Source organism: Rattus norvegicus, chromosome 3, assembly GCF_036323735.1.
Source record: "Rattus norvegicus strain BN/NHsdMcwi chromosome 3, GRCr8, whole genome shotgun sequence".
NCBI classification, from domain to species: domain Eukaryota; kingdom Metazoa; phylum Chordata; class Mammalia; order Rodentia; family Muridae; genus Rattus; species Rattus norvegicus.
In genome coordinates this window covers 48,517,753-48,539,418 of record NC_086021.1, presented here as the reverse complement: position 1 = coordinate 48,539,418, position 21,666 = coordinate 48,517,753, and the positions used below count along the sequence as shown (strand labels likewise).

The following is a 21,666-nucleotide window of genomic DNA, read 5'->3' as shown; positions in this document are numbered from 1 at the left end:
TTCTGTGCTTTATACAAGACAAAAATCACAAGTAGAAAAAGTCTAGTAATTGATAATTTCACTCCAACCCCTTGGAATCTTCCCTGAGGTCCAGGATTAGTTTGCTCAGATTGCTGTGTGCAGTTTGAAGGCTTAGGTTTTGTTACCTGGGACCTGGAAGCCTCACTTCGGCTATGCAGAAACTACAAGGAAACTGCAGTGAACCACAATCACCCATGGATAGCCTAGAGACCAGGATGCTTGTTCTACCAATGCATGAAGAAATAAAAGTTTCGTAAGAGGTGGGAATCCCAGCATGAGGCCAAGAAATGAAGGGCAGCTTGCTGCAGGTAGCCTGAGGTCAGACTGAAACTCCGATTGTATAAATAAAAGACTTTCCTCCATTCCACACCCTAGTTACTCCATAGGCCAAAGGGACCAAAGCAGTGGCTTTATAGCCCTTTGGCTACATTCTTCTGCGAAAATGCACATGACGTCAAGTTCATTGCTGTCAGTTCAAAAGTTTGACCTAATGTATGTCATTTCGGAAACTTCACATCTTAGTTCTTTTGACTTGGCCCTCAATTCTATCAATATCGGTCAGTGTGGTGGTTACTGCCTTACAGTTTCATTGTGTTCTGACCCTAGTGTGAACAGATGAAATGGCAGGACACTAGCAGTGACCTTCAGCAGTTTTAGATAGTGAGAGGGAAGTGCAAAGGAATGTATCCCGAGTCTAAGATTTGTAGCCTGGAGCCTCACAGGATCTCCCAGGTGGGACACATTTGATAATCTTTACTCTAGCAATGTATTTGATTTTTGTATATTAGCTCCTAGAATTTAGGTTAAAGAACCTTTATTATTTCCCCCAAAAATCAAATCAGCAAACAAAAACAAACAAACAAACAAAAAAACCAGTGTTTCCTAGTGATTTGCTCTAAAGGGATGCGCTTGGTCTGGTCTGAAGGAAAGGGTGTGGTCCTCTAATTATGGGTGGGCTTGGCGTTTCCCTCTGCTTCTATTCTCCCTTTATTAGTCAGAGCTAAGGAGATTTGGGTTTTACCAAAATTTGAATATTAATTTTTCCCTTGTGTTCAGGATCTCTTTTGTCACAGCCAGTGTATGTGTGTGTGCACGTGCACGTATGTGTGTGTGTGTGTGTGTGTGTGTGTGTGTGTGTGTGTGTTAAAGTCCTCATTTCAAAATTAAGCCTTTCCCAGTATAATCTCACTGACAAGCTGAGGCCAGGATTCATAAAGTGTTTCCTTCCAATCAAGAAAAAGTAGTTCTTTGACACCTTTAGAAGGGGATCAGAAAGTGTCCCTTGTCTCTCTTTTATCTGGGACATTGTTTCTGAGCTTTTCTCTACAAGTCACAGTTCAGAGCTCAGAAGAAAATGCTAGGGGAATACGCTTTTGTCGACATGTCGGCTTGCACACACCATCCATTACTCGCTTGTGCTGAATTGGTGTTGCAGCAATGGCACTTGCATAAAGGAGCGGGTACTGACGTCTAAACAGGACATAAGGACACATACGCTGTGTACAATATAGGAAAGTATCTCTCATTGGGCTTATTAGATCTTCGGCAACTGAGGGCCGTGGGTAGAAGTGAAAGTTCTCTCAAATCAGCCGCATTTTACTGATACGCATCAAGTCCATTTAGAGTCTCCTGAAATTCACAGCTGCAATGTCCTGCAGACCGTTATAAGACGGTTCGGTTACTGAACAAAGAAATAATGATGATCATCAGTATTTGGATTAAAGCTACTTCTTCGTAGTTAATTTAAAGTATGCTGAGGGATCTATTCACTTTTAACCCAGAGAGGAGGCAGGTGGGAGAGGGGGTATTATCTCGTCCTTTCTCAGTGTGAATCACAAATCTGAGAGAGAATCTCCAACCCGAGTCTCTGAAGACATCGGCTGAAAATGTCCTGATCTCCAGACATATTCGTTGCTTCACTGTCCCTCTGAGGGATGGATACATATCTCGTTCGTAGACACATGGAACGCTCCAGGGCAAACCATGGAGTAAACAAAAGCTGTATTGGATGGTGATGTTTCTCCTTACCCTGGCTTATTTTTCTGACTCCATGCCTTTAAAGATACTGTGAGTAATTCTGCCAACTGAAACCAGTCTTACCTCAAATTTATAAATGTGAAGAATCCCCCTTTGCGTTGAGACTAACTGTACACATTGCGAAATGAATGAGAGAATTTGTAAATGCTCATATTTATTCTAAACCAACCCTCTTGACACAAGAAATGTATAAAAGCAAAATACCAGTAGTTTTCCTTTTGGCTTAAAGTAGCATTTTTCAGGATGTTATTAAATTATCGCCACATTAATAAACTTAAGTAGTACTAAACTAGGTGAGGCTAAAACATGTCAGATCATGGCAAGCAATCATATTATGTTTAGTTGTAATGCATATCCATGGAAAAATTACACAAATATATGTAATGTACAGTATAGCCAGAGGAGTTTACCCAGAGTCGGAAAAGTAACGAGTAATTAAATGTTAAACCAACTTCAACTTTACTTTCCTTATAGGGAACAAGGTCCCTCTCTGCAGATGTGTTTCATATTAAAGAAGCAATGTCAAGTACGAGACATTTGAACACAGTATTTATTCCTGAACATGGGAGTAAGGTGAACCTTCATCCCTATGTCAACTCTATGTTCCCCAAGTGACATAGTTCTACTCATTAACTGATAGAATTATACAACTTAATACATGTAATCTGTCAAAATCCAATAAATTCAAGTTTTCATTAAAAATTGTTATAAAACATTAAGTCTGAGAAAAATATGTCTTCAAGAGTATAGATAATTCAATACCTTAGCTAATCAGTTAATATCTTACTTCCTATGAGAAAAGAACTAAGGAAACAATAAAAGAATCAAGCAAAAATGAAAAGGATACTCAGTTAATAAAAAAAATAGTGTTATTTACAAAGAAAAAAAAAGACCTAAGGAAACAAATTGTATCTCCTACTCTTTGTTTCACTTACACTATGGGAATCTTGTAATACAAGGCTTATGGTGCAGATAAACTTCCCAAATTGTTTTCTTTGTTGTTTCCTATGCTAACTGCATTGAGGTCTAGCCTCAGCAGCAACAATCTATCAGCCAGAGCAAGCCGGGTTTCTTGGCTCAATAAGTACAGTAGTTGACATATTTCTAGTTACATCTAAAATTGCTTTACGGGACAGAAAACTATTATCATGGTGGTAACTTAATGGCATATAAATAATTACATGGCTTTCCCCTCAGTTCTATTTGTGTTTGGTTGTTCAGACAAGGTCTTTATGTAGCTCTGGCTGTCCTTGAACTTGCTGTATAGACCACGCTGGCCTCAAACTCACAGAGCTCACCTGCCTCTGCCTCACTAGGGCTTGGATTAAAGGTGTGAGCCGCCAAACCTAGATGCTTCTCCTTTTTAACAAGTGGCGTCCCTGGGAGACTGAGAGTCCATTAGTATTGTGTCCTCTGTTTGACCACATGTCATGAATTCTACCCTAGACTTCCAACGACTTTATTCAGAAAGCCTCAGACGTAAAGGAAGGTAAAGAACCCAAGTGAGATCTTTTTCTTTCAACTTTGTAACAAGAACACCCTTGATAGTTTCTCCCAGTTCTGTGTTTCTGTTTCTGATTTCGCAACTGTGTTATCAGTTAAACTTCCTGATGCCAGGCCGTGTAAATGTGTAACTTGACCAGTGAGACTAGAGCAATAGGAACTCCTGCTGTGGTTGGATGCTACTTGAGAGCCCTGCCATCCTTTAGTGGGATTTTGCTTAGTTATTCTAACTATCTCTCCGTAAATGACATTTGGGATTATTTAAGATTATGTTGTAATCTTTTTAATCCTTAGTGATTTAAATTTCAGGCTAAACACCATAGAGCAAAACAGCACTTAGCAGAAATGTATAAAACATGTGATTTGAGCAAAAATCTTTTTTGCCCAGGCTCTCCCTACTGAAGACCTGACATTGCTTTTGGTTAACTAAGGAAACATGTCCAAAGTTCATCCCAAATTGTTCACTGGATAACGGCTTTCTCAAACTGTTTCAGATTTGTGATGGTTGACGATATTGCCCTTTCTGCAGAATTAAAAGTTAGACCAATAGACATTCATTAATCCAATTTTGAATTTGAATAACTCTTTGATAAGTGTAAAGCTTTGTGTGTGTGTGTATGTGTGTGTGTGTGTGTGTGTGTGAACACTCACTACATTTCCTAAAATCAAGTAATTCAATATAAATATATACACCTATTTAAAGGAATATTTACACACATTTTGACGCCTGTGATTGCCTGTCATAGGCAATGTATTACGGAAGAGAACAGCACATTTTAGAATGTTACTTCCAGTTAAACAATGCCTATAAGACAAAATCAGTATAAAGATTCTGGCTCCAATGTAGGCAAAGGTTCTTGGTCTCAGAAAGTGACTGTCATTTTGATTCACCAAGAATTATGCCATACTAAAGCTATAACATCGTCACTGTGATATTAATATCTATTACTTGAAGAAGACTACATCCACATTGAGTTTCATTTATGGAAAAAATCTTGGATTTTGTTAAATACAGAAAATGAAGAAGTCAGATGTCTAAATAGTGAGTGAAAAATATTCCATTTTTTTCTGGATCAAAAATGTGTGTTTCTAGCCTATCTCAGACACTCAAAATTTTGTGTTTGTTTTCCTATTCATTTCAAGTTCTCTGTAGACATCATAATTATGTGGTATATAAATGCCAATCCATCATCTTTTTAAAGACAGATTTCAAATTTTAAATTATTTCTAATTTTGCTCTTCTTTGATTCATCTGGAACTAAAAATCTCAATCGTCGTTTGTGATCTGTAATCTATAATTCATAGGCTGAGATAGAATATCAAGCCCAATTCAAACTTGGAATCCTAAAACTATTTTCGATGTGGTACCTCAGTTGAAGTTAGAAGGGTGTTTCTCAATAAGGAAGAAACGTTTCGTTATTCAGTAGGCAATGAAACCCTTATACACAGTCAAACACCCACCAATGCCTTAATATCATGCTTTTGAGATGTAATCGTGTTTATTCTGATCATCTGAGACTTAGCCCAGCTAATGCATCTGATCAAATATTGATGCACGTTATATGGACTCAGTTGTCTGGCAAATTCTTCCCAATGCTCTTTTAGTTAACAGAACTATAAAAATAACTTAGGTTATTCTGCTCAAATCGGGGGCTGTTCCAGTCTACTCTGTGGGTACATACACTCACGACAGGTCAGGTGATTTATTCAAAATGAATGAACAGAAAGTTATACAGGAATGTTCGCCTTAACTTGTTATTCACAATATCTTTACAATTATCGTTTAACTCTGTATAAAACTATTAAGAATGTATTCACGTATAATCTGCCAATCTGTCTTCTATCAATTTGTCTATCATACCATAATCTGTCTGCATATGTGCCAACCTACAAGTCATCTGTGTGAATATTGAAGGCTCAAGGCCCTGTCAATTGTCCAAATAATATTACAAACAAAAACAGATGATGAGAAACTTGTAAATAGTGAAAATAGACTTCAATGTCCTTGGAAGCAACAAAGTTCAGAAACATAAATATAAATCAGGTGGAAATGATCAAAGTTTAATTATGAACAATCATTTGGAAAGCCAAGGATGACAAGCATCATTTGTCTGTCACACCAAGTGGACAGTTGTCTGTTTTGAACTTGTTGAAACTTTTTAGAGATAAACGGAGCATGGCTGGCCCCACAAATCTATGGAAGGCTCTATTGTATAAACACCATGCCCTTTAAACTGAACTTAATCTTTTTTCTTTTACAACTTTATTAATCAGGGGAACCCACAATACATGAAAGTCTACAACATCCTGTCCTAGCTTAGTGGTTCTCAAGCTTCCTAATGCTGTGAGTTTTTAATATAGGTCCTCATGTGGTCGTGATCCCAAACCACAAATTTATTTTCATTGCTACTTTATAACTGTAATGTTGCTCTACTGTTTTGAATTGAAATGTAAATATGTTTGCTGATAGAGGTTTGCCAATGTGGTTGCAACCCACAGGCTGAGAAGCAAAGTTCTAGATTGTCAGACACTGGGAATTTGACCCTTGCATTTTGTTACTGGGGTTAGAAGAACACCAAGAGAAGGAAACCAGAGGAGAGGGATATTGCTAATCCTCACCTTGCAAACAAAGTCGATTTTATTATTTATACCTTGGTTTTCTAAATTCTAAATTCTCTACCACTTGGCTTGGGATCATTGCTCTCTGTGCTTGCCTTCCTGCCTGCCTGCCTTCCTTCCTTCCTCTCTTTTAAAATTTTATTTTTAGTTGACAGGTGATAATTATATCTATCCCTTCACTTAATTTTTTCGTTAAAAACAACTCTATATTTAAGTACTTTAAAACTAGAAACAGAAAGAAAATTTATTCTAGGACATGTGTGCGTAGTTTTTCTTTTTTAAATCTGAATAGGCCCAAATTGTTTTAATATACTTTCCGAAGAAAGTAACATAGACAGGATGCATTGGAAGCGAAACGGTTGCTTTCCTCAGATGAGCAGAAGTGGCAAAGGCCATTCACTTTGTGGCTCTAAGTCCAAATACTGAGTTCATCAAAGTATTTTATTACATAATGATATTTACTTAAAGAGCAGATCTTTGCAGAAAATATTTAACATTAATAAAATGTATTAATCTACTCCCTTCATCCCTAAATGGAATAATTCTGAACTACAACAAAATTATTGAATATCAAAATGTAAATATTATATATCGCCTAAAATGGAAAAAAATAGATCAAACTTATAACCTAAAATAATTGCTAAATAAAAATCATGTTGAATCATGACTTGGTAACCTCACATATCAGGTTTTTGGTCTTTCAAGGATTTTGTGTGCTTTTTTTAAAAAAAATATTCAATGGAATATGTTTGTGACTAACGATTAGTCAATTTCTCATCTAAAAGTGAAAATTTTCAATATAAAACGAATTGATTTAAAATTTATTATTAATTAAATTTGTGCTTTGACAACTTCTCACATGTGTCTAATGGGTTCTGATTGCTCTCCCAACCCCCTTTCATATCTTCTTGCTATCCCCGTCAAGCCGCTCCATTCCCTCCCCATCCTTCCATACACTGGTAAACGTAGTTAATGACCGGAAGGCACGGATGGCAATGAATGAGAAGAGCTTATAATTAGTGAATCTTAATCTGTGTATGTCTGAAAGTACTGCATTAAATCTATTTAAGTAAAGCATTCTAGGTTGGCACCCCAAACAGCTATCAAATGCATTGCAAAATTCAATGATGTTGAGGTAAATTAATGGACACAAAACATGTATTTCTGTTGTTGTTGTTGTCTAAATAATAACCAGTCATCAGGGGAAAACACAAGATAAGTCCATGATTCCACAAAGGAGAGGAGCCAGAGTCAGTCTTTCATAATGACCTGTGGACAGGTAGTTCCTACACGTGAAAACGCCACAAGAAGGTCGTCATTCTCATTACCTTAGGAGGCACAGATGTAAAGGAAAAAGGAGTATATTGAGCATACGTGACGTTCTTACCTGAAAGACACTCTTTTTGCTTGATTTGTCTTTGGCCGCCCATTCTATGTGTGCTCCACACAAATCCACGCTTTCTGCATTTGGCCTGGGTTTCTGTAACCAGAAACGAAGTAGGAATGAAGATGGCACGACACTGAAGAAGCGTGTCGGTGAAAACAAGGGAGCTGACTGAGGTCGAGGTTATACATATACATGGTGTAGAGCCTCCCCTTTGTGCTTCCCAGAGGAAACCTTATCTGTAGTGTTTTTACTTGGCATTTTAATATGCTAAAGTTAGGAGCACAGTTTTACACACATTCATTTGTTACAGACAATAAGAAGAATCAATACTTTAGAAATGATTGGACATAATGTTGAAGAAATAGAAGCTTGAATAGCTCCTTTTCTGTCCTGAAAAAAAAAAAAACTTGTGACACCTAAAAGTGAAAGAGAAAATTGAAAATTCACAATGTAATGGGAAAAGTTCTAGTTTTGTGACTTCAGCAAAGTCAATTCCAACCCGGTTATACCATCTTGAGATTAGTACAAATGGATTCAATTAATCTCACTGTCTCCTCAAATGTCTGTATTTTTGTATGTTAAAAAGTTCAAAAGGGAGAATTAACTGGTAACAATAAAACATTTACACATCTATGACTGCAACACTCACAAGGCAGAGATTGGATGACTGCGGTGAGTGGAAGGACAGTCTGGTTTACACAGTGAGATACTGCTTTCCAATAAGAATTAAAAAAGTAAAAGGAAGGGAGGAAGGAAGGAAGGAAGGAAGGAAGGAAGGAAGGAAGGAAGGAAGGAAGATCCACACTTTAGACTTTAGTAGTACATGGGTAAATTTTATGGAATTAAGTAGATTTATTAGGTAGATCATAGCATTTGCTTCCTTTTATACAAAGTACATAAAAATTGAAAGTCATTTCATTTCAGTAAATGCCAATAACCAGCTAATACAAACGTTAGAGTAGCCTAATAACTTCATTTGACTCGTAGTGAATAACATGTATGTAAGTTTAAATTCACACATCCTCAGGTGTTAAAGATGGGGTAAGTTTTGGAAATTTACTATTTGCTGAGGAAGTAGTGTATAAAGAGATGCTTTGCAACCATTTTTTCATGTGCTCTGAGCTACTCTGGGTTACCTTACTAATAAATTTAATAATTTTCCCATTTTCCTGCTACAGAACATCCTGAACATTTAGTATAAAATGATGTATTTTAGGCAGCTTTCAATGTCATTAACTTTAAGTCAAAACTTGAAGTTGGAAATGTAAAACTTAAAAGATACAGTCTGTCCTTAATTGTTGCCTCATAACCAGTACGTCTCATTGTACTTAGCTTTTAAAAACAATCCAATTTAAGAGTGAGAAGATTTTGTTTTGTTTTGCTTTGTTTATATCCCTATGGTAAAATAGGATATGTTTGTCTTTCAGCAAGCAAACTAAATTGTGTGTGTACGTATGTGTATGTGTGTGTACAATTTTGTGAGTGTGTGAGTGTGAGTTTCTCCGTGTGAAATTTTCTGAGTTTGTGTGTATGCATGTGTGTTTATGTGTGTATATACGTGTGTCTGAGACAGAGGTGGGGGCAGGGAGTGGATGTGCCTGGGTGTTCAAGCATAATTGTTCTGGATGAAAAAGTTCACCTGTTTGGATAGCAGTCCACAGCACGCCTTTCACTTGTATTCAGTAGGAGCCCTGTGGGAAACCCTTTAAAATCAGTCGTGCCCCTTAAAATGATTGCAATTAGTGTGTTCCACAGGTTCACTCTGCCCTGACATCCAGGCTGTCACTACTGTGGATCTCATGAAGAAATCCCACCAACACGATGCTTCCTGTAGTGTTCGTGAAATTATATCATACTCAGAACCAACAATAATCATTAAGGGCATAAAACTAAAGGGCTTTATTTCCCCCATGCAATGCAGTGTGGTGGGAGACGAGGCAGCAGAATTCCGTTATATAAGAAGCCTTTTGCATACATCAAGCATTTTCTTAACTAGCATCTCCCTACGGCTACATCATCAGATAATCCTCGCAATAGAATGAGACGGTTATTATTCCTACTATGTTAAAGGTTATAGGATACGTCAGACTGATTCCGGTGTGCAGAAGTTTCCCAAGGCAAATGGCCTAAAGGGGGTCTCAATTTCTTTGTTTTATTTCATGTGATTGAGTGTTGTGCTTGAATGTGCACCTATATACCTCCTGCGTTCCTGTTGCTATGACAAAACAGGGTAGAGGGTCCTCCACAACTGGAGTTACGTGGATCTGAATCACATTTTGGTGGCTTATAATTGAACTCCGGTCCTTGGGAAGATTAACTGCTTAACTGCTGAGCCATCTCTCCAGCCCCAAGCATCAGAATTTAAAGGCGACTGGAGACACTATCTTCTTTGTGCAACGCTGGAGATCAAACCGGGGGCTTTGCCCATGCGCAGACAGGTGCTCTCCACAGAAATGCATCCACAACTCTCAAAGTCGGTTCTTAACCACTGCCTATGCCTTGATGTTGGATTTAACATTGCAATGATACTCGGGAGGAAACACTTCAGGATTTGTGGAATAGCGATGGCTTTAGACTGCAGGGCAGTAATTGATCGTGTTTTCATTCCCTCTACTGAACTGATCCTGTTGAAGATCCGTCATCCACTTACTGTCTTTATTTACAATACCTATGCTGCCTTCCAATCTCCATACAGTGGCTCCTTTAATCAGCCCCCTGCTAAAGGCAACTTGTCCTCAGTGGCTTTTGAACCTTTATGTAGAGCATCTGTTTCTCAGCTCTCCTGGTGACCTCTACCCTAATTCTTCTTAAACTCCACTTCTACCTAAAAGTAGTAACACATATTTTATATACAGACTGTCTCTGTTTCCATCCCTAGAACCGAGTTTCCTCAACGTGGGGCTTGTTTTTCTTTTCCTTCACCGTTTTTCCCGATGTATGGAACGGTGCCTGGTACACACTTGCTATTCAGTGAATATTTACTGAATTCCTGAGTGAAGAAAAATACCAACATGCAACTAACTTTTCGGCTTTGCAAGGAAGTCTTGAACATCTTTAAATTTTTAATTTTTACATAAGTTAAGATTCCTAACATTTTTTTTAACAGTAACATAGTCCTTTGTGATTTGGGAACGTGATTACAATAGTTCAGTGAATTCATGCAAACCAAGTATGAATTTTATGGAATCATTCTAAACCAGTCATTGTGCTGCTTCTATATCAACATTGCATCTATGCTCCATCCTGAAACTCCAGGGTTATGGGAGGTATTCACTGTTCCTTTAAGAATCTCATTGCTAGGGCTGAGTACATGGATCACTGAGTCACTAACAAACTTAAGGTGCTGGGTTCAATTCCCAGTAACACATGTGTATGCACACACTCCACACACACGTGCATGCACACACGCACGCACATGCACACACGTACATATACACAGTCGGGGCAGGCAGAAGCAGAGACAGAATAGAGGCAGAAATTTCCATGTTGGGAACTCTTGAAGACTACCTGGTTATCCATAGAGCCTCCTTGATCCTGAAACAAAGGACCTCAGTGGGTAAAGAGGAGCACAGGTTTCCATGCTCTTAACATATTTTAGCTATGCTAATCTCAAAACATCCTCAGCATCATAAACTAACCCCGATGGCTGCGGCATGTGGCTCATGGTTATCCCAATCTAAATTCCTGTCACTCCCAATCACCTGCCTGTGCTTCTCCTGTCAACACGCCTTCCCTGCCTTTGCCCAGCTTGTGTCCTGTACTCCTCATGGTCCCACTCTTCCACTTCCTCTCCAATGTATGAGTTCTCCGTGCTTCTCATCAACAAACCTGACTTTGAGCTCTGCATATTTCCTTCCTGTCCCTGGCATTCTTTCTGCTGTTGTTGAACTGTTTTGGTGTACCCCTCCAGTCTCCTAAGACTGTCCTGGCTTGACTTGTGTCCACGGGTAAGCACGTGTTCTCCATTCAACAGGCACTACAACCACCCCATCAGTTTCACACTGGCCCTCTGCTCACTACCTGTCTGTCTAGTAATCTTCTGAAAGAACAATCTTGTGGACTCCTCAGGAATGCACATCACAGATAGTGTTTGTCCTTTCCAATGGTCCACTGGCTCTGGTCAGCAATACTTTCTGTATCTAATTGGCATTTTCTTTTCTTTCTTGTGACAGGTAGTTACTTACATAACCACGTGTTTAACCTTTCTAACTATGCTTCATGGCATGGCTTGATCCTACTTCCCAAAGTTTGTTCTGCTCACAGGCAGGGCTCCTAACTCCCATTCTTTCCCAAGAACCAAAAAAAGGTTTTACACTAAATTCTTCTGTATTTTTTGCAATATCGTTGTGAAGCTAATGCCAGTCACTTCAACATGTACATAAAATAACTCACGCAAGAACTGGCCACGTACGTCACACAAGGCCCCACATTTAGCACGTGCCTATGCTGAGATATTGTCCAACTCCATGCAGCAAGGTCTTGGCAACACAGCACACAGCCTCACCTTCTTAGTCATCCTTCCTTCCTACTAGTGTACTGGTTCCAGGCAATGTACCTAATTTATATTTTAAGTAATTGCTAACATTTTCTCATTCCCCATCCATTCGTAAAATTCTAGATCTGGCTCTGAACTGTTTCTATCTGCCTAAAGCCTCATTCCATAGTATGAGAGTGGCGTAGATGTAAGTCAAATGCATCCTGAAATACAGTTGTTATATAGGACACTGATGACTCTTCACCCCCGGCCTGCTTGACCTCAGAAATAAATCTACCCAAGGTGTTTCCCTCCCAAACTCCCAATTCCATCAGAATTCACACCCTGCTTTGTCTCTTTGCTCTTAATTATACTCCCCCCATCCTTCTACACCTTCAGTCACAGACATAATGGAGAAATGATGTTTTAAATGATCTTTTCCATTATTTCCAGAACCACCGGGTTGCTGTACTCATGTCTTCCTGTTACTCATGGTCTCCTTTCCTCTTCACCCACTATAGCCTGGCTTTGGGTCCTTTTCCTAATAAGTCTAAAGTATTTTAACCATCAAGGTCAACATAAATCACCAAACACTCTTAAGAGTCTGCTGCTTGGATCATTAGACCTTACTCTGTAAACTTGTGCTGCCATCCTCTAGGACATGTGCTTGTTCCTCAGTGGTATAGGCTTGCTTCTTCCCTTGCCTCTGTCTGTTATATGGCTCCTTGTCTTTTCACCTGTTTCTCAGTCTCCCAAGCTTCTAAATAATCCTGGGTTAACTGCTAAGTGATTTCTGGATTACTTTCCTTAGCTCTCACTATTTCTCATTCAGCAACATATTGTGGATTTTAGCCTTGCCCCTAATGTGACCCTGTCATTTAATTTCTTAACCATTTCTTGTGCCCTGCCCCCTCCAGAGTCCAACTTTTCTTTAGGCTAAGTCTGACTATAACATGGCATAGGGGTCTCAGGGCAATAGCTTTCTTCCCAGACTCCACTACTGTGTCTATCGCTTGACCTATTTAATTACCTACTTGCCTGTCTATCTGAAGTTTTCTTCCCGACTTCAATCACCTTCCTTCACTCAGAACAAAGTGTTCAAAAGCCATGATTTCCAAACTAGCCTTGTTGTTTCCATCTTATGGCAACAATCCTGTGAATATGTTTGCTTTCTTTTATCTGAATTCTTCTAGCTCTCTTTTCTGTGGACAGCCAACGCCTCTTCCTTTCATTTCCAGCATGTTGGGGATGGTTTTCATCCTTCGAATTTTACATTATTTCATCGGTGGAGTCTAATGTCCGACTCCCTCAAGTGTATACACCCAGTATATAAACTGACTGTCCTTTCAAATCTATCTGCTTTTCTTTTCCATGTGATCTGTATCCATAGGAGTTTTCAAAATGAGACTCGTGTTTATCGCCTTTAAACTGCTTAACCCATGCGTGAGCTAGATGGATAGGTATAATGGAAAATATATAGATTCTGTCGAGTACCTTAATCCCTACAAATAAACAGTACATCTTAAGAAAAGTTCTTTATGAATGAATCAACAGTCAGGCCCTCAGTGGACACAATCATGTGGCAGAGCCAGAGCAAATAATTAAAAAAATTAAGAATATTCTAGCTTGCCTTCTGTTGTTATGATAAAGTACTGACTAAAAGCAACTTAAGGTAGAAAGGGCTTATTTCAGTTACAAGCTACAGTTCATCATCTAGGGAAGCCAAGGGAGGATCCTGGAGGCAAGACTTGAGACGGGGACCAGAGTAGAACACTGGCTTGCTGCTGTTAGCTTGTTCTAGAACCTTTCTTATACATCTCAAACCCACCTGCTCAGGGAGCTATTACCCCCATGGACATGGTCTTCTACATCAATTGGCAATTAAGAAATTGCCCCACAGATATGCCGACAGCCCAGTCTAATAGAGACAATTTCTCAATTGACTTTCCTTCTTCCTAGGTGTGTCTAGGTTTGTGTCCTGTCTAAAAACACAAAAGTATGGCAATGTGATGAATTTTAAATTTTCACAGAAAACTGATTGGGTAATATTAAAACATCAAGGATACTTCAGGATAAAAACCCTACGGTAAGGAGAAGGAGGCTCACAGGAAGAATAGTTGTAAACTATACTCCATTTAGGTTAGAAGAGACCTGGGCTGGAAGGACAATGGTGGGTGCTCGAGAACAGAAAAGCCCCGGTGTCCAAGTGTTGAACATCAGAATAAGGAGCTCAGAAAAAGTAGTAGAATGTATTTGGAAAAGAATCAAGATTTTGTTCAAGAAGTTTGGAATTAAAGAATCATTCAATAGAAAATGTATTTCTGATTCTGCAGCACTGAAACACAAAGAGAGTCAGCTAATGAATTACAGGGATGAGAGAGTACACTGTAATAAAAACAAAGTTCATAAACTGACCAAATGTGGGTTTAAATCTAGGAATATGGCTGCTATATCTTTTGTGTCTTAGCTTGGGTTCCTATTGCTGTGAAAGACACCATGACCATGACCATGGCAATTCCTGTAAAGCAAAGTTTTTAATTCAGGCTCACTCAGAGTTTCGGAGTTTTAGTCCATTGTTGTCATGGTGAGAAACATGGCAGCATGCAGGCAGACATGGTGCTGAGGAAGGGTCCCCGATTTCTACATTTGATCCACAGGCAGCAGAAGGAGACCGTGAGTCACACTGGGTATAGCTTGAGTATAGGAGACCCACAGTGACACACTTCCTCCAACAAGTTCACATCTACTTCAACAAGGCCTCCTAACAGTGCCAGTCCCTATGGGCCAAGCATTTTAAACACATGACTCTGTGCGGGCCATTCCTATTCAAACCACCACAGACGGTAAACTTAGAAATGACTGAACTTTTCTTAAACAAGAGCTCAATCGAAGGGTTTCTGCCTCTGGACAGGAAAGCATTCAACTTTCTTTGTTGGAGCAATGTGAAGTCATTAAAAATTGATCCGGGGTCTTAGCCACTTCGGGTTTTTATTATTCTCTTAGCCCATCTTCATTGCTTCTCAATAATCGCTGACAGAGTCTTCTCTGTTTTATTTGTCTTAGATTAAGCCTTCGGGTTTAGTTTCCTACTTTATGGGCTATTTGGGGCACAGAGTTTTTGGTGTGTATTAGACCATATCACAGGCTGGACAGTCTTTTGCTTTATAGCGTTTTCTATGATAGACATTGGGCACATAGGCGACAAATCATTGGGCCCCTTCTCCTCTCTGTTTCAATCCTAGATGTGCTTTTAAACGAGATAAAGCTCAGAGTTTCCGAAGTAGGTTATGAGCTGCCATTTATTATTTTGGATTAATTGCTGTTTTGGAATATGGACCGAGACTGTCCTTAACAATTTTGAAACACAGAACACGAAATTGGTTTAGAGGAATTAAGTTTAACCAAATAACTTGTTTTGATTCTGGAAAATCGTTCATGGAGGAGGACAAACTCACTTATCAATTCTCATCTGGGAAAAGTGATTTAGGAAGGAGTACAGAGTTGATACCTGATCTCATTAATATCTAAAGTATGGCCTCTGTCAACAAAGAAGGGGAGACTTTGATTACAACATGTGGGTTTTCTGTATATGAATATAAATGATGTTAATAATAACTGAAATTGCTACACAGCGGAATTTCACAGCACATTATAGGACAAATCAAACTGGCTTCTCAGAAAAGCGAACCGTCATTGACAATTGCAGTGCTAAAACCTTCTGAGGAGCCATTAATAGTGGGACAGAATCTATGTGGGTCAAGCATGTACCTGGAGTCGTGTATTTAAAGCAAGGGGAATCAGCAATCTCAGAAGAAATAGTATGGGAGTGTTAGTTTTCCTTCCCCTATGTACTCTGTTCCTCATGTTTCTTCCTGTGTTTGAGAGAAAGGTCATCTGCTCAGCACTGAGCCTTCCTGCCTTCTTGGACTGTGCAGTGTTAGTCAGTATGGCAATGAACCCATCATAACACTTCCTACATTGTCTGTCTAATTTGTTTGTCACTTTCCCCTCTGTGTCTTGGATGTCTACCTTTCCAAATAAAGCATGGTGCCTGAACATTCATTATGAAAGGCACTCAGATAGAGCTGACAACTGACATTGCTTTTGTTGTGGCCCTGTTAACACCATGTTGTAGTTGAGATAACCAAAAACTATTCAGTAAATAAAATGTGAACCAGACATCTACGGTCTAGGTCATTTAACAGGAAAGCTTTATGTTTACTGTATACTTCTCAGCAATTTCTGGTTCATAAGTGCCTTTTAATAGTCTAAATACATTTTTTTCTCATGTACTATAGGCAAAAAATGTTCATCTTATTCTACAGGAACCCAAGCTGGGAAACATGCATTAAGCTGACCAAAGTGATAAAATACAAAGTCAAGTTTCATAATTAAAATAGTTTTCTGAGACAGCCTAAGGTGAGGTTTATTGAGGGATGGCAAACTATTATTCATTTATAATGCTTCCTATCAATTTAATTGATTTTTGTAGTTATTAAAAATTATGTAGGATACAGAATTTATTGTGGTTAATGACCAAATCTTAAGAAAATGATGTCTAGTGAACACAGCTTCATTTACAGTGATATTGATCATTGGGTTTTTTCTCACAAAATTTATGTTAATAATACAATGGCACCTAGTTTTCTCTTTTTTCTTTCTTTATCCCTGTCATCGCTAGCTTTTCAACTGTAACCTTTCTCTAGTTGTTAAATGTACGATGAGTCCACATGATGGTATTCTCTCAAGTTGCCTTAATGAAGCCCAGGAGATAATTGTCCTGACTGAGTTTCAAATACTTCACAGAGACTCAGGATACCTTTCCCAGGCTACCATACTGAGCTCTACTCTTGCCTTCCCATTCTCAATAGTCACTCTACAAAAATACAATTATTCTGTGTTCATTTTGCACAGAAACTCAATAATTCATGCACAGTGTTTTCATTGAGACTGTTTTCCTCTTCCTGTTCATTCTCATATTTTACATCCATAAGTTTATCTTGTTGTTGAGCTCACACTGCACTGAATCATAATTAGAGCTGGCACTTATGTAATTAATAGGAAACACATTTTTCACACTGAAAGTAAACAATATTAAAGAAAGTAAACAAATTCTGTAGGGCATTTTACACTTCTCCTTTGATTTTTATTTTTTGTTGTTGTTGTCATCTTTAAATATCCAGCTGAATAGGTGGTTTGAGAAAGTTAATAGTTTATTGATTATCTTCAAAAGCTCCTATAATTAGAAATAAACATTTTAAAGGCATGTATCTCACAGAAATGCAGAGTAGTATGTGGTGTCTCAAAGGAGGTAGTCAAATTTATTTAGATAAGAAATTCTAATTCAGGCACTAATCCCCACTGATTTAACAATTCGATCTGTAGATCGTCATGGTAAAAACATGTCCTATTTATTCCGCAGTTTCAGCTTGTCTCCTCAATAATCAAGCTTACTGTTTTAAATCAGTGAATGTTATTGCAAAGGTCTGAATCCACCTCCAGGTATAGATAACATTATTTCTTCCTAGAAATGGCTCAGCAGTTAAGAGCTCTGGTTGCTCCTCAAGAGGACCCAGGTTCAATTCCCAGCACCAACATGGTAGCACACAACTGTTTATAACTACAGTTTTAGGAGATCCATCACCCTCACACAAGCATGAATGCAGACACAGCATGAATGCACATAAAATATAACTAAATAAATAAGTAAAAAGAGTCAATCTATTGAGCGTGCACTCCACAGGGAGGCAGGTCAATTTTAAGCTATGCTAGAGGTAGGAGGAATACTTATTCTGTAAGATAACACTGGATACTTTTCTTTCCTGAAATTCTCACCCTCTGTCAGTTTTGTTAGCCCCACCAGGGTCTATGGGGACTGAGAAAGGCACAGCCTCTGTCTCTTCTGTTGTCTTCATTTAAGAAGCCTGAGGCATCTAAGTATGCTTTCTGAGGTACCCTTGGTCTCCTGACTGGTCTCTGATGCTCTGCCATCCCTGTCCATTATGTGGCTGACCTCCCTGCCTTCTCAATAACATGGCTTTCTGGCTTTCACTCTTCCTCTTATCTCTCTCCCTTTTCCAGCAGTTGTGGAATTTTTTAGCTGGCTCTCCATGAGGATTTTCTTTGAAAGGATAATACAATTATCTTCAGGTTTCCTTTTGAATCTGTTCTTAAATTTTATTATCACTGAGACCAAAGGCCTTAAGAAGTAAGCCAAGTTTTCCCAGAAATGCGTTGTAATACACTACAGTTCCCAGTGACACACAGGCAGGCACTACTACAGACATGAAGTGAGAGACAGAAAATTTCCTCCTTTATCTTGGCTCTAGTGTTCTCCCCTGCAGATAGTTTTGTAGAACTGAGAGTTACAGTGTTAGTTTTACTTTAAGAAAAAGTAATTGCACTGGTAGGGGGTCTGGTGCATGTTAGACAAGTGCTTACTGCTCATCCATACCACTAGCCTTAATTTTGAGTGTTGAAAGCTAGGACCTCAATGGTCCATGCAGACCCTTCATTTTGAAATAATTACTGAAATGCAGAAATTTGCATTTTAAGAATCTAAATGATTTTTCCCCTAGAGTCTCTCCAACCCTGGCCCAGAGAATACTAGTCAAGGCTCTCCACAATGTCGACCTCCGCCCAGAAGCACAGCAAACATACTAACGATTTCCTGACATTCTTTGACTCTACATTCCTTGGTCCTAGCAATAGCCTGTATCTGGCATAAAGAGGATTTTTTAGATCCTCATTTCCATCCTCCTCCAGCAACAATTATCCTAGTCTGTGAGCAAAATATGAACTGTCAGTTTTCTGGAAAGAAAGATATCTTTTCTGTAGGTTTTAGTTGTTGTTTGTTTTGTTTTTATTGGGTTGAACTTGTTCTGTGCAAAAACAAACAAAAGCTAAAAGGAGAACAGTAAGTTCTTCGGTTTTCTTGTGGTTATACTTAATAATCTATTCAATATGTGAATATTTACTCAATGTGTGAATAAATACTTAATCTGAATACTGTAGAGAAAATGCTTTAAATGTTCTTACTATGAGTAAAGTATGGGGGTGATATGTTCATTAGTGTGATATCATCATTCCATGTCATATGTATATCAAACATCACCTTCAACCTAAATACATATAGGTTAAGCTGGAGAGCTAGGAGGAGGTGACGGGTAGAGTACCTTTTATGCTTGAAAGCCTAAAATTGATTTCCAGCAAAACAACTACAATTTTTTTCAAAAACAGAGCATAATTTTACAGTTATTATTTCTGATTAAAAAGTTGTACAACAAAACCAGACAAACCTTCAGTATGAATGCCGTGTATTGGCTTCAGAAATTTGGGGCATAAATATGCCCGAAAATATGTATAAGGCTCTAGAGTTTGTGTTTAAAACGCCAATAAGTTTTCTGAGTAGTAAGTGGGGACTAAACCAGAAACTCTCTCGCCTACCTAATGGAGGAGCCACCTGGCCTGATCTGCCTGGAGGTGGAGACAACAGAGATTAATCCAGACAACCACGAAATATCCCGTGTAAAGGTACTGAGCAGGCAGGCTTTCTGGGTCTCCCGCTTGTGCTGGCTGATGAGCTCACTCTGTTGTAACCACACTTCATTGTTCTTAGGTTGGCTGTCCTGCCATTCCCTTTCACTGGAATGGCTACAACCCTGGCCATCCTGCCAAAGGACAACGACAGGTGACAACATCACACGACTGTGCCAGTGAGAGACGGCCTGTGCTTTACTCAAGTTATGATGATGGCAAACAGAAACTGAGCGGTATTTCTTTCTCAATAAGAGAAAGGCCTATTCTTTTATTCTCATCTGCTTGAACAGTTTTAGTACATGTCTGTAAGATCATTTAAGTTTCACAGCTCTTTATAGTTAAAAATTACAAGGAAAAAAAGTATTAGTTTGCCAAGCATGTCCTGACTGACACTAAGGTTCTCTCCTTTTATTCTGTCAACATAATATTTTCATTGATTATTTGGGAATTTCACATAGTGCATCGTGACCACACTGGCTTCCCAGGCCTCCCAAGTCTATGCTTCCCCGCTGTGATCTCCCCAAATCCAGTTTTTGTTGCCTATTTACATCTGGTCGTTGGAACATGGTCAAACTCCCAGTGGAAGGCCCCTTAAAGAAAACTGAGTCCTTTCCCACCTGCACCCCTATACCGCAGAAGTCATCAATAGTGGAAAGCTGCACATCAACATCCTTAGCATAATTTTTGAGACTTCACTTTGCTGGATTCTTGTCTAGGCTGTTACTTTTGGGAGGTGATGCAGGTGTAGGTGGCAGTGCAGATATGGGTTGTCACAGACACCTTCTATGACTCCTTTTTTCACCTGAGTTTTATCTTATTCTGAGAACATGTTAACTTTGGACACTGGGTGTGAAGAAGAGTTTCCCTTGCCTGCAGGGTGAAGTCATGTCCTTGCAGTCTAAGTTCAGTTCTTCCCTAACTAGATTTCTAGTCAAGACGAAGTATGATGCAATCCCAAAATGGAGTTGTTACTATGTGTTTTGCAAAGGCTGCACAGAACCTGGACTCTACCCTACTTACTCTGCCTGAAAGATTTGATTAAAATGAATAAACCATCCTAAATAGTGCACGGAGCAAGGGGAAGAAAAGCGATCAATAGTTTCATGAAATAATTCAATTAATGAGTTTAATTCCCATAGTTTACCATTCCTTACTCTCTTACAGCAACATATTTTCTCCTAGAATGCTTACATCAAAAATCTGATTTATCTTTCAAAAGCAAGCTCATTGTCACTTCTTCTGAATACACTGAAACCATTTCTGATTCTGGGTTGTTTTATTTATTAGCATGTAGTATGTAGTCTTGTGCTCCACCCCGTTATAAAGTAACTCTATTTAAACTATTTTATATGTGTATATGTATATATTTAAGGGAACTTCTACAATGGTAAGTTTCCATATGACATTTTTAAGAGGCCTTTAGTATCAGTTACCCCTCTCCATATTCCTTGTTCTACTCTGCCCTCCCACCCCTCTACCTATTTAATACTTCTGGTTTAATTATCCTTCCTGCCCCCAATATATCATTCTGCCTCTCCTCTCTTGAAAGACTTTCCATCTGCTTACTCGTTTACTAATGTCTATGGGCATGCAAAATGAAACACATATATCTAAAGATTCAAAGATAGAATCCACATATAAGAGAAAAGAATGCACGTCTGTAGTTAAGGGTTTAGGTCACTACCCTCAGAATGATTGCTCTTTCTCAATAGCTGGATAATATTGCATTGTGTAAATGGGACACATTTTCATTATGCATTCATAAGTTGATGGACATCTAGGCTATTTCCATTTCCTGGCTATTATGATTGGAGCAGCAATGAACTTAGATGAACAATTATCTCTTTGTAGCAGGATTTGGAGCCCTTTGTGTATATTCCCAAGAAGCAGTATAGTTGAATCATGTTATGTATCTATTTTAAGCTTTTTGAGGAATATCCACATCAATTTCCACAGTGGCTGCAGTTGTCTGCACTCCCACAAGCCCCGAATCAATTTTCTTCATTCTCATGTCCTTGTCAGCATTTGCTCTTTGGTATTTCTGTTTGTGTGTATGCTTTTGGGTCTTAAGCATTCCGACTGGATT

General features: G+C 38.7%; 1 protein-coding gene across 5 annotated transcripts in view; it reads right to left on the bottom strand.

Annotated features, from left to right (window-relative positions):
• The window catches only part of Arhgap15 (Rho GTPase activating protein 15), a 619,269-nt gene that overhangs the window by 462,795 nt on the left and 134,808 nt on the right, over positions 1-21,666 (bottom strand). For all 5 annotated transcript variants that reach the window (XM_063283268.1, XM_017591542.3, XM_017591541.3 and 2 more), the window contains exon 6: positions 7,568-7,660. In XM_063283268.1, coding sequence (XP_063139338.1) covers positions 7,568-7,660 — 93 coding nt within the window. The remainder of the gene's footprint in view (positions 1-7,567; positions 7,661-21,666) is intronic.